The sequence below is a fragment of the Osmerus mordax genome, chromosome 7 (assembly GCF_038355195.1).
Source record: "Osmerus mordax isolate fOsmMor3 chromosome 7, fOsmMor3.pri, whole genome shotgun sequence".
NCBI lineage: Eukaryota > Metazoa > Chordata > Actinopteri > Osmeriformes > Osmeridae > Osmerus > Osmerus mordax.
The window spans coordinates 8,877,641-8,898,663 of record NC_090056.1 but is presented as its reverse complement, the minus strand read 5'-3'; the positions used below and the strand labels follow the sequence as shown (position 1 = coordinate 8,898,663).

Genomic DNA, 21,023 nt, shown 5'->3' with positions numbered 1-21,023 from the left:
TAACCAACTGTCTAACTTTCTCTCTCAGAACAACCTGCTTGACCCCAACCAATCGGGCTTCAAGACTGGCCACTCCACAGAGACTGCCCTCCTTTCAGTCACCACTGCCCTCCAGTCTGCCAGAGCGGCTTCCAGGTCATCCGTTATCATTCTGCTGGACCTTTCTGCAGCGTTTGATACGGTTAACCACCAGATCCTGCTCGCCAGACTTTCTGAGATGGGCATCACTGGCACTGCACTCCAGTGGATCTCATCCTACCTGTCGGGAAGATCCTACCAGGTTTCCTGGGGAGGAAAACTGTCAGGCCCTCGCCAGCTCTCCACTGGTGTCCCACAGGGCTCCGTCCTTGGACCCCTCCTCTTCTCTCTGTACACCACCTCACTTGGACCAATCATCACCTCCCATGGCTTCTCCTACCACTGCTACGCTGACGACACGCAGCTGTACCTGTCGTTCCCCCCGACCGATCCGGGGATCTCAGCTAGGATTGAGGCCTGCCTCACAGACATCTCCGCCTGGATGACCGAGCACCACCTCCAGCTGAACCTCGCCAAAACAGAACTTCTCATCATCCCGGCTAAACCCTCCATCTCCCACGATCTCTCAATCACCCTGGGATCTGCGACGGTGACCCCTTCATCCTCTGCCAGGAACCTTGGGGTTACCATGGACGACGAGCTCTCCCTCACGGCCCACATTGCTGCGGTCTCCCGGTCGTGTAGATTCACCCTCTACAACATCCGGAAGATCAGGAGATACCTGTCTGAGCACTCCACCCAGCTGCTAGTCCAAGCACTCGTCCTCTCCAAGTTGGACTATTGCAACTCGCTGCTCGCTGGTCTCCCAACATGTGCAACCCGCCCTCTTCAAAGGATTCAGAACGCGGCGGCCCGCCTGGTCTACAATCTACCCAGACGCTCCCATGTTACCCCGCTCCTCATCTCTCTCCACTGGCTACCTATCATGGCCCGTATCAGATTCAAGACCCTGGTATTGACCTTCCGAGCAGTGAACGGGACTGCACCCGTCTACATCAAGTCTCTCCTGCAGCCTTACACCCCCACCCGTCACCTAAGGTCTTCTTCAGACAACCGCCTGGTGGTCCCACCGCTCAAGACCGCCCGGTCCCAACACAAGCTCTTCTCCTGTCTGGCCCCCCAGTGGTGGAATCAACTCCCCACCTCCATCAGAGACACTGACTGTCTCTCCACCTTCAAGAAAAGGCTCAAGACGCACTTGTTCCGGGAGTACAACGGTACTTAGGAACGGTTCGCTTGACCCGATGTTAGTTTCCTCAAGGATCACAATGACTCTTGCTTAGAGACTTGTTGCTCTTGTGGTTAGTGGTAACTGATTTAAATTTTTGTTCTCGCTGTGATATATTGTTTTATTACTGTTGCTTGCTTTTTTCCACAGGTACACTTGCACTTATAGCTGTTCATGTTGTTTAATTGTAACTTGTTTAACTACATGCTCTTATGGTTCTTCCCTTTGGCACTTACTTTGGTTGTTCACAATGTGTGCTTCATGTTTTGGCTACTCGCGATGTTTTTGGGCTATCTTGTTGTTATGATCAGTGACCTATGCACTTTGTAAAGCTCTCTCTTGGAAGTCGCTTTGGATAAAAGCGTCTGCTAAATGAATAAATGTAAATGTACACAGGTTACTTTAGAGTATTCCAAGGTATACTTTTAAGTACTTTAGGAAGTATACTTGATGAACTGAAAGTGCACTACACAGGTTACTTTAGAGTATTCCAAGGTATACTTTTAAGTACTTTAGGAAGTATAATTGATGAACTGAAAGTGCACTACACAGGCTACTTTACAGTATTCAAAAGTAAACCTTGAAATACACTATAAGTGTACTTTAAAGTGTACTAAGTGACCTAAAAAGTGGGCCAATTCAGTTTACTTAGTACAAAAATAGTATATAAATAAGTACACTGCTAGTATACTTTAAGTAACATGATAATAGTATACTTTTTATTCTAAGTATACTTACAAAATAAACTTGAAGTATACTTCTTTTTTGTAAGGGATGTGTAAAACAACATCGGCACAAGAGAGCGCAACAGCTGCCTCGTTACACGTTTCTTGGAAGGTTGCAAGAGCTAAGAATCCATTCGCCGATGCCGAGTTAATTAAACAATGTGCAATCGACATGGCTTCCTAAGTTTTAAAGCAAGTGAAAAAAAAAAAATTGAAAAAAAAGTTGTTGAGCTGTTCCGCTGCAAGTTCCGCTGTCGGCTACACGGCAACCAGAAGAGTCGAAGTTTTAGCGGAGGAGTGTGTTTTTCCAGTCTACTCACCGATTGGAGGAAATCAAATGCATTCCCACTAGCAATAGACTCGTCCTGTGACCGAACCGAAATGGAACAGCTGTCTGTTGTGTTTGCTGCAATTTTTGTTTGCTGACTGTTTGCACAGAATATGCTCCAGGGGCATTTCATAATTAAATAGGAGAATTTTTCTCTTGTGTGACTCCCAACACCACTACTAATAATTATATCATAATAGAACATCTGCGCATAAAACTGTCGCCAAAAAAAACCCATGTTTGCCCTTAATTTGGTCCTTTGGGAACCCTGTCATGCAGTAATATATTTGACCAATTTTACAAACCATCCACTAGATGTCCCTATACTACATATTCAAATAGTTTAACATGGAACGCCAATGAACCACAACAGTTCTGCCAATGTTACTTATTAATTAGAGCTTATAAGAAAATGTGGTTCATGCAGTCATTCTTTATTCTTTCCCCGTGTTCCCACGTCTAATAAGAAGTGCCTACGCAAATGTGAAAATCCCTGCAGCTTTGTGGACAGATTTCTGTAATGTTGCTAATGCCACATTGTCTCTCTAGCAGAACTCCAACTGTAAACTACCTGTACTCTAAAATGAATAATTGTAAATGAATAAATGTTAATGAATAAATGTACTCTGACCTATAACCTGTGACTGCTTCACTGGGCCCAGACTAGGGTGGACCAGCTGGGCTCAGGATGAGCATGCAGACTGTCTGTCACTCTTCCCTCTGTCCCTCCCTCCCTTCCTCCCAAGGCTGTGTTCAGAATGCTAAGCCTCTTTGTGAGTGTTCCTTCTCCATCTGGTGATCGCCATAAGTTAGCCAGGGGACAAGAAGAAGCCCCGGTTAAAGACACAACATGATCTACACATTTAGTTAGAGAGAATAGTATCACTATATGATTGCATTAAGAGGCATCCGAACTAAGGACAGTAGATTGCAGAAGAGGATGCATTTTTCCAGTGCATGCATCGCTTCACTTAGCCCAGGCTATGGTGGACCAGCTGGGCTCAGGAGGAGAATGCAGACAGGTCTTAGTCTGCCACAGTCACTCTTCCCTCACCCCTCTCTGTCCCTCCCTTCCTCCCAAACCGGTGTTCTGAATGCAGTCCAACAGGCTCGACGACCTCCAGCATGCTCTGATGCTGGGAGGGAACAGCTGTTTGGCACTACTGCCTCCCTCTGCCTCTCTACGTATGACTGTCTCTCTCTTTCCTTCTAACCACCAGACACACACAGGCGGCTCTAGGACCCAGTCACAGATAGCCCGGGGGTGTGGCTTTATTTTTAATCTGACCACAGAACCTGTTAACTGTCTGCTGCTTCCTCTACAACAGCCCCCACAGAGCCTTACCATAGTTCCTCAATGTGAGAGCTGCTTGCCTCTGCTTTAATCAGGCTCCCCCCAGAGCAGTTCTAGCACTCCAGATCCCCCAGACCTGGCTGCTGCCCCTTGGACCAGCACCATTGGCCCCGCAGATGTCCGTGTCCTGACATGCCTGAGAGAGGCAGGCAGGTCAAGGCAGCACACAGCCAGCCATGGAGAGGCAAGCCTGGATACTGAGGAGCTTCCTGGCACAGCTGCACAGCAAGGAGGCAGAAGAGGACGAGACAGATCGAGGCTTTGCTGGCGAGTTCATGGTGAGTGCTTCTCTGCGTCTGGCCTCTTCAGCTACATTTGGTGCTGTATGCTTCATCGTGCAGGGTTACAACAGGTGAATGGAATCCTGGATGAGCATATCATGGTTCACTTTGTCTCTGAAGTTTGGTGCTGTTTCACATGGGGTGTGTAACTTGAACTGGATGTATGAGAGTAGTAGTTTGTGGTCACATTAGCTTTTACAAATGGTTTCTTCTACTGTGGCGGAATGCAATAAGAACATTGTGTAAAACTGTTAAGGGGAGAGACGCGGCCTGTCTGTGGATGTCCACTGTCCTGTAGCTTCCTCTTGTAACACTATTGCTTGTGTCTGTTTTTAGCCCATTAAACAAGGAAGGAAATCAACTGCAATTGATAACTAATGCGAAACACCCCCTTCTGTGTACAGATAATGACATACATGCACTCATACACCCCCCCCCCCCTCCACACACACACACAAAAAGTCACATTGCTCAATGACATTGTAATGAAAATTACTTCAACGATGGTCTATTGTGATGATAAGCCAGTCTCGGGGCGTCGGACTGTTCTTCTCATGCTGTCATGACACCCTGACCACACAGTGGAACCTTGCATCACTTCCTTTAGGGACAAACAGAGCTCTGTTGAGTACAGGCTTATGATGGTCTTCAAGGCCTGCTCTGTCTGTGGAGCCACTGTGAGAACAGAGCCAGAACAAAAAGACCAGTGTGTCTGAAACAGACAGTGATGAGTTGTGACTCTATTTGGAGTGCTGCACACACTCCTCAGTCACTGCAGGCTCAGCGGCCATGTGGCCTTGTATTCCGGTAAGAGAGCCACATGACTGGATGCCTGGAAGACTGGAGTAAAACCTGAGATGTGTTGACTACAGGTCAGCAGGCCCTGACACAGGCAAAGAGAAGTGCCTCGCTCACAACATCAACATTTTAAGGCCATCAGGACAAGTGGAAACTATTTGAAAACTTTTAGGGATTGTCCAGCAACTATTACTTTGGTTTACTTCTCAGCAATTTCACAGTTTCGAAAATGACCTTTCAGTCTGTCAAAATGTCATGTGAAAATGAGGATGTAGGAGTTTTTCAATGATCTTTGGGTTTTCAGAGGCTCAAAAGACAGTCGACCAAGTACCGTACTGACAAGACCTACCCCACAAAGACAGCAGAGAAGCAGGAGAATGTCAAGAAGAATCGATACAAAGACATTGTTCCCTGTGAGTAACAATTCCTAAAGTTCAGGTCGAGGCATCTGTTGAAGTGATGCTTTATAGAGAGCTCCAACCACACCAAACGGATATCAGACAAACAATTGTATTTTATAGTATAGTTTCTCCCCTATCACACTGATGGAATACCTTTCTGCAACAGTGAAATTGTATTTATGAATGCTACGTTTTGCGTGTAAGATTTATTGTGCCTCGCTCTAACCCTCTCCATGCACCCCTGCCTCTCTCTTCTCTCAGTTGACCACAGCAGGGTGAAACTCTCCCTCCCTACCTCCAAAAATGACTCAGAGTACATCAATGCCAGCTTCATCAAAGTAAGGGCCAGGATCCTGACCCTCTTTCCTAAATATTCCTAAATGTGGGTCTTAACAGAAATGTGTCTCTTACATAACATGAGATTATCGTGATATAATGAGGCCATGGTCATGTGGGCCAGGGTGTGGTATGCCAGCCAGGTTGGCAGATGTGTGACTAATGATATATTATGTGTGACACTGTATCTTGTTTGTCTGAAGGGGGTGAATGGGTCTAGGGCTTACATTGCCACCCAGGGTCCTTTGCCCCACACAGTTTTGGACTTCCTGAGGATGGTCTGGGAGTACAACATTGAGGTGAGCCCTCCCGCCCCAATCCCATCCTTTATCTCTCTCTTTTCTTTTCTTTCACATTGTTGTCATCTTGTATCTCTGATGTTGGTCTTCTTTTGTTCCAGGTCATCGTGATGGCATGTCGGGAGTTTGAGATGGGCAGAGTAAAGGCCCTTTCTCATTCCATAACACTCTGAGCGCTTCCGATTTTGGCTCCCATGCTCACTGTACACTATTGAGAATCATTGCTAGGCTTACATACTACTTGTAAAACAATTTTTATGGACACATTCACTCTTTATTTGAGACACATTGTATATTGCTATGTGTATTCAGTTGGAGGCACTGTTTGGACTTTTTTGCAGAAAAAATGTGAGCGGTACTGGCCAGAGAAAAAGGAGGAGGCTTTTGTGTGTGACCCGTTCTCAGTTTACTGTGTGAGTATTTTCTCTCTCACTGGCCACTTCCTGCTTTGGCTAGATAGTCTTTTTACTCAGTCTCCACAAGTTGTTGCAACACCACCATGCTGATATTTCATGACTGACAGAGAATACTTCAGAGTCAGACATTCTGAACAAGCACAGATTAAAAAAACGTAGTTTGTTTGTTGATGTTTTCTTAACTTTCAATTTTTTTGTGCTCAATAATATTAACCCAATGCCACACTCAAACAACAGCAAAGATTAGTAGATTTTCTACCTGCTAGAAAAACAAATAGAAAATGGCTACCTTTGGGTTTCTTTTCATCCAGGACAAGGAGGACAGTAAAGGGGATTATTTGACCAGGACACTGAGGCTGAGCTATCGCTCTGTAAGTTGTTTATACCCTGAGTCTTATTTCAGCATAGTGGAACTGGTTATTCATATCATGATAATCTGGTGACTTCAGCAGGCCTCATGTGTACATGTGTTTGGGTGTGTTTGGGTGTATTTGTGCGTGTCTGTGTGTGTGTGTGTGTATATGTGCCCTTCCATGCCCTCCAGTCTACCCGAACTCTGCACCAGCTGCACTATATGAACTGGCCTGACCACGGGGTGCCAGACTCCATCCCCCCCATCCTGGAGATGCTGCAGGACATGCGCTCCCTCCAGGCCCATGATGACGTCCCTATCTGCATCCACTGCAGGTCAGAGACCAGCTCTCTCCTAGGAGGAAAATGACTACCTGTTAACATGGGAATTACTGTATATATTTAAAGCCCAACAGAGTGAGCTCACTTGAGCTCAACCTGGGGCGTCTCTGGGCCGCATCACCATAGAAAGTTGTGGCTGACTTGTCTAATTTGTGTTAGAGCCATACAGTGCACCCATAGTATGCATGAGAAACCAACCTACATCTCAATACCTTTTGCAGGACCTGATCATTTTGTTGTTCTTTCAAAAGAGCCTGTACTGTGTGTACACAGAAAAATTTATTTGCGGTCGTTCTGTTCTTGCCCTCTTGAAGATTATGCACCTCCCCAACTCTACACACAGGAAGTGTGTGTGGGCGGATGACCAACAGCCCACCGGGTGTGAAATCCTGCTTATACATTTACCCCTTGCTCACTGTTTAGCCTGGTGATAAATACAACAATATTTTCAATGTTATTTTACAGAACCAATCTGAAACAAAAGCTACAAGCAAAGCTAGCAGTGCCAGATGATAAAATAGGCACATTAAGACCAAACTATTTGCTTTAACTTTCCATTTGTACCTCAGTCTACATCAGATGTCATCTTTGCCGCAGTCTGTGACCACAGTTGGTGACAAATGGAAATTCCGTTTGTGGGCCAAGCTTTTGAAGGTTGCTCAACGTGTTTCTAAAGGCATGCAGATGACTTCAAGTCAAGTGGTGAAGCTAAGCTAGAGCCATTGTTCTGCAGCAATTGTAACTCACACAGTCTTCACCTTAACTTCACCTCCACCTCTGAAAAACCATATGTCTCTCCATTCAAGTTAGTCCTTGGTGGAATAATTCAGCTAAAGTGTGTGCAAAAGTTAGGCTTTCTGTGGTTGATATCATGACAACTGTGTGAATGACAGTGAAGTGCCTACTAGCCTGGCATCAAGGTGGGGCATCTGGGTAGAGCCGAGCTACCAGGGACACAACGTTCAGTCACAAGCATGCTTAGTGCCCACTGTACACACCCCACAGGAGAAAGGGCATACATACTTAATATATAAAGTGCAATAGAAAACAATCAACACATTGTGGTTAATGTGGGCAGATGTGTATGCCTGAGATGAACTCAGGCTTCAGTGTGTCATAGTTCTTCTCACTGTCTGCTTCTGATGTTCCTCCCCCAGTGCTGGCTGTGGAAGAACAGGGGCCCTGTGTGTCATCGATTACACCTGGAACCTAGTCAAGACACGGGTGAGGGAGACAGACGGACGCATGGACAAACAGACACGCCGTGACCACTTCCAAAGGACATTTGTGATTTATGTTTGTTTGTGTTCAGCGGATCACAGAGGACTTCAACATCTATGACCTGGTGCAGGATATGAGGACTCAGAGGCCCTCAGTGGTTCAAACTAAGGTGACAAGTCACACTCCAGTCACGTGTATGTTCATCTACGTATTTGTTGCCGTGGTGAGGCCGCACTGACAAGGATTCTGTGTGAGATCTTAATGTGTGACATCGCTTTTCCGAAAAGGTCAAGTTTAGGAACCTCATTATTTCAGCGATTACTAATGTTAGCAAGTCCCTGCTGTCAAATCTCTGTCTTAATAAAAGAGCATAGCCCTGTTGACATCTGAGTTAACAGAACACGTTTGGTGTGTTTCCCCAGGAACAATATGAGCTGGTGTACAGAACCATCAGGTTCCTGTTTGAGAGATACCTGCAATCTGAGGAGGTGAGGAAAAGCGTACACACATGCGCACACTCACGCACACACACACACACACACACACACACACACACACACACACACACACACACACACACACACACACACACACACACACACACACACACACACAAGCAAAAGGCATAAGATACAATAAGACGATTCTCCAGACTATGAATACACTCTGGGAGTCAATGTGCTACAACTCTTCTCATCTACTATCAGCCTGTCTGTTCAGACCATGAAATTATATGTTGGCTTCTTAGCAGTTCTCTGATCAATGGTGTTTGATGATGGTGGTGATGTTCCTTTCTGATGACCCGTATAGGTGCCCTACCTCATCTCCACAGCCAGTGAGAGTGAGTCCTCAGACCTGAGTGAAGAGTTTAAGTCTGGCCCCAAAACACAGGACATACTTCTGTCACAGACATTGCTAAGGTACTGGAACGCCATTGGTTGAAATAAAATCAAGACTCAATAAAGAGACATATAGAGGGAGATTGGAACCAGCAGACGACAAATGAGCGATACTTATCCCAGCTACTCTTAAGATATCTTATCGAAACTGTTTAATGCTGCTGCTGCTGTCTTTCAGTTACCCAGTAGAGGAGGAGCCATGGGGGATGTCCAATCATGTTGCTGCATTGTCCTTGTCAATGCCAGAGGTGTGTGATGCTGAGGCAGCTGGTCCGTCCTCATCAGATGTCCTGAGCTGCCTGCGAGTGAGGGACAGTCAACCGCAGAAACAGAGACCCTTCTCCCTCCAAACAATACCAACTGCCCTGGCCACCAGGAGGGAGATGGAGAGGGAGGAGTCAGTGATGTCCCAGGTGCTCTCCCAGGACCCCACCTTCATCTGTCTCACAGTGGAGGACCCTTACTTTGGGACTGAGTCTTTGCCGAACTCCCCTGTGGATCCAGAGGCATCCGGAGGTTCTGTTGAGAGCTTGGCTCTTCTGCCTCAGTGGCAGGACAACCCTTGCTCCACCATGCCCAGTTTGGCTCTTAACGACCAGGCCATGGAGTTACCGGTGCTGCCTGGTAACCATCTTTACCTGTCACAATATTAGTCTCCATGACAGAATCTATACTCTACCGTAGTAACAAAACAGTTCCAATAAAAGGGGGTAATAACAGGTTTGTATTTGTTGAATTTGTAGCTTCCACGAGGTCTGACAGCCCTCCACCATTACCTGAGCGGACCCTTGAGTCCTACCTGCTGGCTGGAGATACAGGTTAGTGTGTTCCTGTCTTTAGCAAGAGCTCAAATGCAAATCATAGTCGAATGGTTTCCAATTCATCAGCAACAGAGTTTACATTGACCTCGTTTGTGGTCCCTTTCAATTCCTTTGACTTCCGTTCATGTTTAGTTTGACAGTCCTTCCCACATCATGTAGATCTATCAATACATCACAATGACTGATATTGTCTGTGACATATGAGTGTGTCTGTCCCTCAGAGAGCTTCGAACCCAGTCAGAGGTTAGAGGTCATCATTCCCCCTAACGCTGCGGCTGATGCTCTCAGGGAGCTTGGAGGTGAGTGGGGGATGACGTCATCGTCATCTTCACAGCATGGCACTGACACGTTTTCTAATGAATCTCTCCCCTCTGTTCCAGTAAGCCCCCCCTCACCAGTGCCCCCACTCCCAGACAGAACCCCAGAGTCGTTCATGTTGGCCATTGACGCAAGTAGGTGTGAGGAGCATTGGTGTAACACTTCAGGTCTTTAGTGACTGTTGTTGAGACTGAACCTCTTCTCCCTTCCTCCCAGCTCCTGGTCAGGTGGAGCAGCCAGACGTGTCCAGGAGCCGGCTGGGGACCTCCTCAGAGTGGTCTGGACACACACAGGATCCAGTACCTCAGCTGGAGAACCGAATCTGGTCCAGGAGCAAGGTAGGTGGGGGTCAGGGACAAGGCAACGAATGGTTAACATAGAGTAAGCAAATGGTTGGCATGGAATTTGGCTGATACAGGTTTTGTAACTTTAGAGTGATCCACTTATAAAACAAGATTCACTCGTTATTCAGCTGCAATCAGATTGTCAAATCCTTTTCCCCTTCCTTTCTCAGAGCTTAAAAGTGAACATGAAACCTTCAGGTACGTTTTGGAAAGGTTAATACCATACAGACAAACATCAAAATATCCATATCAACATCATGTGAGGAAAATCAAGATCCACCAAAGCAGTGTTATGCTGACACGGGATTACAGAAGGAAAGGTGGAACCTGTTATGTGATGTTTACACTGATGTTTATCTTTGTCTTGTTCATTTCCATTGCAGTGCCAGCATCAGGCTTCTCTACTTCATCTTATACATCCTCAGACCTCCCTTCTCCACCTCTCCCTCCCAATTATATAACTCCCCCTGCCTCACCCCAAGGTAAGCAGAGGAGGCATGGCCACATTCTGAAAGGACCTGACCCTACATAGTGGAAACTCAAACTCAACGCATAAAAACAGCAGAGGTTTTCAGAAAGCTGGTAACTGGCTATCGTTGTGTTTCTTGGTGCAGTTGCCAGAAGCCTGACCCCGCCCTTGCCCGAGAGGACCCCAGCGTCCTTCATCCTGGTGACCGAGGGAGGTGAGCCTGTGGTCTGTCTCTTTCTCAACACATGAGCACATCCACCAGGGATGAGACTATCACCACCACTCTTAGTGTGTCCATTGCATTGTTCTATGCGTCTCAATTGAGGAAGTAGATCATATGATGCGATCACAAACCTCGGGTCATAGGCTTGGTGGGGCTGCTCTCTCTGACGGCTTGTTCCCGCCTCTGCTCCTCCCTCAGGTCCCCAGAGCAGCGCCCCCTGCCTGCAGAGCGTCACCCAGGCCTCTCAGAGGATAGGCACGTCCTCAGAGTGGTCGGGAAGCTCTCAGCCCAAGAGATTCCTGGATGCTGTCATGAACCGGAGCAAGGTGAGACAGGGGCACCACTTGAGCCCGTCACTCAGGGCTGTGTGAGTGGGTGGCAGGAAGGGAGCTGGTACAAGGACATGCGTCCAACGAGATGATTCGAATTCCAGTTGGATCAGTATTCATACACGTGTTCTTTTGTCTTCTTGTCGTTCCCTCAGAGTGTGCGAACAAACAGATCAATACAAGGTAAGCTGTGGCAATAACACTACTGAACACCAGACTTGTCTTTCACTCCAACATTCTTGTTGTTCTTGGCTATGCTCCAACACACACTAGGAGGACTGGACAGAAAACGGTGAAGCAAGTTATTGTTCACCTGCTGTTTACAGTCACCTGTTATCATACTTGATATGCTCAACCGCCTCTGTCAAGATGACAGAAGTAACTGGTATCTGCCACTATGAGGCAGTGTCACCCTGTTCATTATGGAAGTTGGGGAATAAATAAAGTCTCACCATACAAGTGCTCTGTAGTGTAAGTTGATGTGTGTGAGTATTAATAGGTGTACGTTTCCACTCCAGAACCGCTGTCGACAGTTGCGTTTGTGGCTCCACCTACTGTGGTCGTCGCTGGAGGAGGAAGTCGTAAGTTAAAACATTTGACAGGAGGTGGTCTACACCGGCAACACTTCCGGTATCACTGACTCGGGGCAGGCAATCATCTTCTTTTGAAACAGGATGATGATGATGATGAGGAGGAGGATAATGATGATTCAATTGATATGACCACACATGACATGAACCTCTGTGATGTGTTTTCTCAGCTGAGGTGACAGTACAGCAGGATCAGGCTGTGGAGAGCAGAGGGTCTCCCAGCAATGAGAGCACTGACTGGTCTGACAAGTCTGCTGGGAAGGCCATGTCCAGAACAAAGGTGCCCACTGTGACCCACACTGACTCACCTACTGTTGTTGAAATACAAAAGGTCACACACAGTACTCCAGTTCCATAGCTACATAGCTATTCTATTTTGCCATGATTCCATTGTCTAATGATAGCCTTTGCTATTTGTTCTCAGAGTCTGAAGTTTTTCAAGTCGAAACAAAAGTGTGAGTAACACCAGTTCTTGTTGATATGATCTCAGTGAATCACAGTAGATACTAAGAAGTTGTAACAGCTAATGGTGTCTGTTCTCCACAGTAAAGGTAGCCCACCCACCACCATGTGCCGCCTCCGGGCCTTCTACTTCATACAGCGCTTCCCTGTCAGTGTTTAAGTTTGGTAGGTCTACACAAGCCCAGTCCACCCAAACCCTATCCCTGCATTCAGCGGAAAATGTGACACATAACTGTTCAGTCAAATAGAATCAGAAAATAAACTCCCTCTTCACTTTGTTTTTGTTGTTTCTCTCCTTAAGGATTTGGGCAACGCTTTGGGAAACCCAAAGGCCCCAGGAGTCAACCTGATAACTGGGTGTGAGACTTTAGCTGTGCCCCCCTCCTCTCTCAGGGAGTGGAACCTTGCATGGAACAAGGAGAATGTTTTTCATGATTATTTCTAATATATAATATATATGTGAAGGACCATGGGCTGTTTGAAGTAGGAGGATCCTATGAAGACTAGACATCCGTCAATCTCAGGGTACAATGATCCTCTTCTTATCAGCTTTGCAGAGGAGCACATGTTGAAGACCTGCTGGCGACAGATTGATTGTACTGTAACTGTGTCCATGCCTTGGGGAAATGTGAGCGAGTGCTTACTGAAGTATAAGCAACTCCTGGTGAGAATCTTCCATTCTGTTATGCTACCTGAACAAAAAGGTTTTTTCTTTTCTTTACGTGATCAAAATGTGAGATGTTTAATTCTACCAACATGACGGTACAAATTATCTTTGGGAAACAACTTTAATCTTTTTTCTTTTTACCATTTGGTGGAACAATGAACGGTAAGGCACTGTTCTGTCGTGTGTGCTGAATAAGGAGTTCATGTGCTCTGGAAGTAGTGGACCAGCATGAGCTGTCTACAGCTCCCACTGTCTGTCAGTGACGGCACCTGGGTGTCAGTGGGGTCTCTTACCTCAGTCACACAGTCTTAGTGAAAAGTGATTCTGTGGTACTGTATACAAAATGAATTAAAAGCAACATCCTTCAGAGAATGTACGAATAAAACAAAAATAAAAATATTTATTTAGAAAAATACAGAAAGTCTGGGCATTTAATTTATTTTTAACAGGATATCAAGACAATTATAATGGAGCTCTATCAACTAAAATATCTAGACTCTTTGTCCACAGAATGCAGTTACATTGCTTGATAGTACAACACATAGAATGCCTTGATAACCAGACTGCAATCCACAACCCAAATATGAGGAGTCAATTATGATTTGTCAATTACTGTCTGATTAAGCCGATAAATATACTACCCCAGTGACAGCTGTCTGTTTGATGAAAAGATAAAATTGTGACCTACTGTATCGTAACATACACTTTGATAAAGATTAAACATACAAAAGGCCCACGAAGTCCCACAAATACAGCTTGTGTTTTCACATTAATGAAATGTCCTGTGCTTCAGGCTTTACAGTTTATTGACATTACAGACCATTAAGGAAGCATGGTACAGTAATTCTGTCACAAAGTTATTTTAAAATAAACCCACGGGGGTCTCATATTTCCAGCCTTGCTTTACCATTGTCTGTATTGATATGTCTCAAGTTTACTAGCAAACAAAATCTCTTGTTTTCACATGAGCCAAACTGCTTATGGAGGCAGAAAGACCCACTCATTTGAACACCAACTCTGTGCTTTCTGTAACAAGAACCAGATTGGCAGCTTATTCAAAAAGAGCTTTCAGATATAGGCCGACAGTACTATACTGTCTTACTACTGTGCAATTTGACATTCCATCCTATGCTAATTTCCATGGGACTACCACAGAAATAAGAATTAAATGTTTTTGGAGTGCTGACCAGCCATTCATCAACAACCAGACTAACAGCCATCAGCCCTACAGTTAAGAAGACACCTCGGTTAGGCTACAGTAGTTGTTTGTTTTCAACACAGTTAATGTACCACCAGGTATACAATGTGCAAAACAGATTCAGACTCCTTTGCCACTACACTGCTCTCCCACTTAGCCTATTATGTTGCAATCATCCATATATCCTTTATAACAAATGACCAGCTAACATACAGATAAATAAAACATATGACATGAGTGCACTGACAGTATTCATATATTTTGCAACAGAACACAACATCATACATTACATTCAATTCATATTTAAAAGTATAGACATTTTTCACTTGAGTGCTGAGCAGAAACAGTTATGCTAAGGGAAATGTCACACCCACAGGTTCCTTCATCTCATCCAGAATGATCTCTCTCTCAGCGAATCCCAAACTACTATCCACACTCTATCATCCTGTTCAAATAAATATAACACCAAAAACAGGATACAGCACAATATAAGTGGCACAGTTTAAATAAAAACACCATAGCTTTTGGGGTATGAAATTGAATTAAAAATTCAAGAGTACAAAAGGTTATAAAATTTGGGTCAAGAATACAACCAATTGTATTTGAGAGGCATGATTGCTCTTTAAATGTGGCAGGCACTTCTGTTCTCTAAAAATCAATTACCATAAATGTTTTACATGATACAGGCCTGACCTAGATTTTGGGGTGTTCTGACAGTTAGCTTTGAAACACTAGGAGATAAAGTATGGAGCAAATGCTAGACATTCAGCAAATGTATCAAGTTATTTAAATCTATAAACTGGCAGAGAAGAAAATATCTCCAGGGCCATCTCTAAACTAACATCTACACATAGAACAATAGATGCTCTGGAGAATTGAAGACTGTTTAAAATTGTCCTTCTTTGAGCCCCACTCAGGGGGGAGGGTTTGAAGGGTGGTGTGGTCCATCGATGTGTGGGGAGGGGTAGTGGGCACTGTGATGTACCAGGGCTTGTGGAAGCATGGGCTCAGAGGTGGGAGGGCTCGAGCCGGAGGATGGTCCCACGGGGCTGGGGCTCCTGGTACAGGGGGGGCAGGTGGGCAGACTTGGCTGGCTGAGGGGCTGCCGGCTGGGGATTTCTGGATGGAGTGTCTGACCTCTGGAAGATGGGCTCTTCCGTCTGGGCCATCCCACCCTGGGTGGCATCTGTGTGGGCCTGAGGGTGAGCGCAGGGGGCCATGGGGGTGTGGGGCTGGGCAGGGGAGGAGACCAGTCCTGAGAAAGGGCTTTGGTGGCTGGGTCTGTGTTCCTCCTCCAGGCCCTCAGTTTGGTACTGGCGCAGGCGAATGTGCCAGGCCAGGCTGCAGACTGCGGAGACAGTCTTGAACTGGTGGATGACATTCCGGGGGATGAAGTAAATGTCGTCGTCACACAGCTGGACGCGGACGTAACGGATGCCCTCGCGCCTTAGCTGGTTTAGCTTGGCATCATCCACCCACTGGACACACTAGAGAGATGGGATGAAGAGGGAGGAGGCATAAACAGGGAGTCTGTCACTGTGGTCATGGTTGCTGTCTACAGAAACACTCAGCCGCTGTCCTGAGGGAAGGCCATGCAGGGTCGTGATAAAGCCTGTCGGAAGCTGACTCACTGAGAGAGATGATGACGTACTGTGTCATCCACGCTGGAGCCTTTCTCTGTTCCTGCTGCTCATTCACACTGCAAACTAAGTCAAGCCCTGCTGATCTGGCTGTCACCCCACAGATTCAAACAACAGCAGACAGCACACACAGCCACAGAAGATTTCTACAAAGTCTGCAGACTAGGGATTTTTATGTAGTAAAAAAGTTTACTAATTTTACTCTCATATGACGTCGGCCATGTATAAGAAATACTGGACACATATCTGACTAGACGTGGATGCATACCTGTGACACTGGAGGTTCGTACAGGTCCAGCTGCAGTCTCTGAACCACATTGTTGAAGTCCTCCGCGTGGAAACACACAACGTCTTTGGTTACCCGTGGCCGGTTACTCCTAGAGAGCCAAGGCAGCAGGTTTACATGTGGATTCCAGGAGTACACTATTGTGATGATTTATTATCAAGTTAAATCATCTGTACAGTGTCTGAAGGATCTTACCACTCCCCAAACTGAACAGCCTTCAGAACCCCCACAGCGGCAGTGCTCTGCCAGTCAAAGCTCTGGCCCACATGGTCGGCATGGGCCCGGGTCCGGTCCTCAAACAGAACCTCTCTGGGCTCGCTGGTCCTGGGCAGGTAGTGAAGGTTCTTGATCTCATTCATGGACCTTCGGGGAACAAGTGAGGAATCCTTACATATAATATAATTGGATCTATAATTGGATCTATAATTACCTTGGAAATGCTAGTCCAGGTGAGACATTGTCAAGCCAACGGGAAGACGAGTATGGTGTTTCTTACTGTACCTGCGCCGTTTGAAGGGAGATTTGGGCATGTCAGCGGTCGGCACCATCTGTTCTCCTGGCCGGACCCACATGATGGGCCCATCGTCACTCTGGGAACGACAGTCCAGCTTCAGACTGGAGAGGCTTCCCCAGGGCAAAGTCATCTGGCAGACATGCATACACACACAAACACACACGCAAGAGTGAGCAACACTAACACATGATCAGAACACGTTTCAATGTCAGTTGTCATCATAATAATACAAATATAATAGGGGCACTTTTCTGACCTTCAAAAAGGGGGACTCCTCCAGCATATCCAGGAATTCTGGGAAATAATCCCCCACTTCCTCGTCTACGGCTCCGACCAGGCTGATCTGTCTCATGGGCCCAGCCCGGTATGTCCCTGAACAGTAGGTCCGGTTCACCTGCAGAGGGAACAGAATCGGAGGGGGATAAGGTCAGGGGTCAGGTAATACCTGGGCTGGTGTGCACAATAATACTAAAGATCTTTCAACAGAAAAACTCCTAAATCACTTCCTGAATCACTTCACCCATGCTTGGTTCATGAAGTTTCATGTACCAGTTGTAGCCTATTAGAACATTGTGTAAACTATTTGCAGCTCTGACTGTAAAAGGTGGAATGGTAACCCTGACATGGGAGAGATGACTGTTAATGAGCCGGGGATCTCAGCTAGGATCGAGGCCTGCCTCAGACATCACCTGGATGACCAAGCACCAAACCTCCAGCTGAACTTCGCCAAAACAGAACTTCTCATCATCCCGGCCAAACCCTCCATCTCCCACGATCTCTCAATCACCCTGGGATTCACCCCTTCTTCCTCTGCCCAGACGCTCCCATGTTACCCCGCTCCTCATCTCCCTCCACTGGCTTCCCATCACGGCCCGTATCAGATTCAAGACCCTGGTACTGACCTTCCGAGTGGTGAACGGGACTGCACCCGACTACATCAAGTCTCTCCTCCAGCCTTACACCCCCACCCGCCACCTACGGTCTTCTTCTGACAACCATCTGGTGGTCCCACTGCTCAAGAGCGCCCGGTCCCAACACAAGCTCTTCTCCTGTCTGGCCCCCCAATGGTGGAATCACCTCCCCAACTCCATCAGAGACACTGACTGTCTCCTCACCTTCAAGAAAAGGCTCAAGACGCACTTGTTCCGGGAGTACAACGGTACTTAGGAATGATTTGCTGGACCTGATGTTAGTTTCCTCCAGGATCACAATGACTTATTGAGAGACTTGTTGCTTTTGTTGGTTAGTTGTAACTGATTTAAAATTCTTGTACTCGCTGTGAAATATATTATTGTTGCTTGCTTTCTACAGGTACGCTCTTGCACTTTTGAGGTTCATGTTGTTTAATTGTAACTTTTTAAACTATATGCTCTTATGGTTCTTGCCTTTGGCACTTATTTGGTTTTTCACAGTATATGCTTCATGTTTTGGCTACCCGCAATGTTTTGGGGCTATCTCTCAGTGACCTATGCACTTTTGTAAAGCTCTCTCTTGGAAGTCGCTTTGGATAAAAGTGTCTGCTAAATGAATTAATACAATACTGTGTGCAACTATAGCTGGGCCCTAGGGATAAATGGAGCAGTTAAACCATAAATATGAATCCCTGGGGCTAGAGCAATTTTGCAGCAACTTAAACAAGACTCTAATTTCATGTCATCTCCTTTTCCATATCCCTCTTTTTTTATGAGCTGCAAACTGTGTGGTGGCCTTGTCAAATAAAGAACACAAAGGGACAATAACTCCTCATTGAATCTAGGCAACCAGGTTCAATTTGGCAAGCGCTCAGCTTCAGTTTAACATTGGTGTACTTTGGAATGAATCATCTACTGAAAGGCAAACAGGCTACACAGCTCACTCACCACTTGGGACAAATGCACCATTCTAGTCACACCCATGAGGCTAACACAGCTGGCTACTACACTTCACACCACAGTTAACTCTGAAAAGCAGACTTAAGGACTAGCCTAGTCACTGTCACACCCTTTCATATGTGAACAAAACCACAAAATGCTTTCAACATAGCAATTATTACAGTTTTTGTCCAGTCTAGCACTACCACAGATGTTTATAGTGGCCAGAACAGTAGCTGTCCAGGACCATGGCTAGTGACCATTTGAACTGAAGAAACAGTACACTATGTGTAGCCTGTGCAGTGCTTTGTCTATGCAGCCAATCCCACTAGACTACATTACACTACAGTGTCCATTCTACTATTTTCTTCTGCTCTACCTGAGAGTGGAAGTTAGCGATGGTGGTGGTCTCAATGTCCTTTTTCCCTAGAATCTCCATCTTGACTGGGGTGTTGGGGAAGTTGAAAGAAAAGTATTTCAGGAAGTCCGGTAGGTAGGCAGCGGCCCTGTGCACCACTGCCAGGGCGTAGCGGGCCGCTCCCCGGGGCTTCTCACAAAACGCCAGCTCGAGGAACTCCTGGGCAAAGCAGTCCATGTCCGCAGGGCGCAGACAGGCCAGCTCGTCAGCGTAGGCATGCAGCACCAGGCCTCCTCCGTTGGCCTGCCTCTCCTCGTGGATGAAGCGGCTGAGCCAGGAGCCGGTCTGCAGGCAGGAGCTGCGGATGTAGTGGTCCTGGTGGGACAGGAAGGGGGCTGGCCCTTCCTTAGGCATGCTGTTCCCGTTGGCACCCGTCGCAGGCTGGCAGGGCCTCTCTTCCTTCACGTTGGACAGAAGAGAGGGGCCGGGAGGTCGGGAGGGGGAGTTCTGCTCCACGGTCTGGACCTCCTGGTTGTGCGTGCGGACCCTCTTGCCGCACTCCTCCTCGCGGTGCCTTCTCTTCTTCTTCTTCTTCAGGAGGTACTCCTCCAGGGTTGGAGACCGGATGTTCTCGTCACGGGGCCGGGGCTCTGAGGAGGGAAGACCCCGAGTGAGAGAGGAAAGAAAGGTGCCCCTCTCTCTGCATAACATACTGGGGTTATATAGCCTACAGGTGCTACTGCTGCAGCATTGCAATTGGTGCTGTAGGCTGTTGGAAGGCCGAATAATCAACAGATGCTTTGTCAACAAATTAAGAAACCAATACATACAATCTAGTTAAAGGTGTGAATTGACTGAATACCTTATTCCCATGATAATGTTGGCTATTTGTTGCCAAATGTACTAGGACATTCAATTAGTTGAATTTGAGTCAAGACCAACCCACCTTTATTTTTCTTGAGTAATGCATGTTTAACGTTAGCCGCTGTGTTTTCTTTCTTGGGTTTAAGTTTGAGGTATTTTTCCCTGTGCTTCTCCTTGTTATCCAGGCTTTTGTCCTTGGCCACTTTTAGGGGTGTGAATGTGAACAGTCCAGGCGTAACGGGAGGAAACACGGGGGGCACAGCTCTCTTCTGTTCATGTTGCGCCGCGGGTATCACCTTGCGTTGAGGAGGTAGGGGATGCTGTGACGCAGGGTCTTTCCTGACTATTTTGATGTGATTGTGGCGATGATTGTGATAGTGGTGATGTACGACAGGTTTTTCGGAGGTGCAGGTACGAACATTTTGATTGAGTTGCTGCTGATGCGGCTGGTGCGCCCGCTGTTGAGCATGTTCTTGGTGATGGTGGTGGTGATGATGGAGCTTCACTTTCTTTGCGTCTTTCTCGGATCTCAGGCGTTTGTCAGCGGACGGCGAAAGTTCCCGTTTCTTCTTCTTTTTCTTCTCTTTAGTTAATTTATCAAAGCTGTCCCTTACCTTATCTTCTACTTTTGTGCGTACCCAGTCAAGTTGTGCAGCCATGTTGCACGTACATTTAAAGAGCTTGCATATCGTAGGCCTACTGCGTAAGTATATGAAAAATTGTAGTTCTTTTGAGCATTCAGTGAACAGTACTTGTAGTTTATGCTGCTGTTTATACTATCTGCGCACGCGCAATATCGGGCTTTGTGGGTTATGTAGTTGTCAAGACCTCTATTTTTCTGGGAGTCGTAGTCCGTCTGTTAGTGAGTGCGTGAGCTTTTGCACGCACTCAGTTTTAGAGCTGACGTAATGGTTTTGCAAACTCAGAGCGGTCATGCGATTGCCATGCTTCAACCGCGCAGCTTATGTCAATTATATATATGTAGGCAATTATCCATTAAACGTTGAAGGTAAAAGACTGTGCTGTGTATAATATGCCAAAACACATTGCATGCAGTCATGGTACATTTCAA

The 21,023-nt window shown here is 46.4% G+C and overlaps 2 protein-coding genes across 2 annotated transcripts; one reads left to right on the top strand and one right to left on the bottom strand.

Annotated features, from left to right (window-relative positions):
* Positions 1–3,614: 3,614 nt before the first annotated feature.
* ptpn22 (protein tyrosine phosphatase non-receptor type 22) lies at positions 3,615–13,015 on the top strand. The gene is made up of 27 exons (XM_067239164.1): positions 3,615–3,952; positions 5,058–5,166; positions 5,416–5,492; positions 5,694–5,789; positions 5,891–5,929; positions 6,131–6,202; positions 6,517–6,576; positions 6,750–6,892; positions 8,056–8,122; positions 8,211–8,288; positions 8,542–8,607; positions 8,930–9,039; positions 9,197–9,642; positions 9,762–9,836; positions 10,061–10,138; positions 10,220–10,291; positions 10,374–10,495; positions 10,672–10,699; positions 10,885–10,983; positions 11,116–11,184; positions 11,392–11,519; positions 11,678–11,705; positions 12,041–12,103; positions 12,283–12,392; positions 12,537–12,567; positions 12,659–12,739; positions 12,876–13,015. The coding sequence occupies exons 1-27, from the start codon at positions 3,851–3,853 to the stop codon at positions 12,935–12,937; spliced, it is 2,511 nt and encodes an 836-aa protein (XP_067095265.1). The 5' UTR covers positions 3,615–3,850; the 3' UTR covers positions 12,938–13,015.
* Positions 13,016–13,685: 670 nt separating this feature from the next.
* LOC136945390 (lysine-specific demethylase 9) lies at positions 13,686–20,619 on the bottom strand. The gene is made up of 7 exons (XM_067239165.1): positions 20,034–20,619; positions 19,109–19,737; positions 17,136–17,273; positions 16,867–17,009; positions 16,561–16,728; positions 16,348–16,456; positions 13,686–15,926 (listed from the first exon to the last, which is right to left on the bottom strand). Exons 1-7 carry the CDS (start codon positions 20,608–20,610, stop codon positions 15,447–15,449), a joined length of 2,244 nt encoding a protein of 747 aa, XP_067095266.1. The 5' UTR covers positions 20,611–20,619; the 3' UTR covers positions 13,686–15,446.
* Positions 20,620–21,023: the final 404 nt, after the last annotated feature.

Bases quoted from the DNA above. Each gene is read 5' to 3' on its own strand.
- ptpn22 (XM_067239164.1), top strand. From the start codon at position 3,851: ATGGAGAGGCAAGCCTGGATACTGAGGAGCTTCCTGGCACAGCTGCAC. The intron at 8,289-8,541 runs GTGACAAGTCAC...GTGTTTCCCCAG, and splicing joins CCTCAGTGGTTCAAACTAAG to GAACAATATGAGCTGGTGTA. The intron at 9,643-9,761 runs GTAACCATCTTT...TTGAATTTGTAG, and splicing joins GGAGTTACCGGTGCTGCCTG to CTTCCACGAGGTCTGACAGC.
- LOC136945390 (XM_067239165.1), bottom strand. From the start codon at position 20,610: ATGGCTGCACAACTTGACTGGGTACGCACAAAAGTAGAAGATAAGGTA. The intron at 17,274-19,108 runs GTAGAGCAGAAG...TTCCCTCTGCAG, and splicing joins TCGCTAACTTCCACTCTCAG to GTGAACCGGACCTACTGTTC. The intron at 17,010-17,135 runs GTCAGAAAAGTG...CATGTCTGCCAG, and splicing joins AGGAGTCCCCCTTTTTGAAG to ATGACTTTGCCCTGGGGAAG.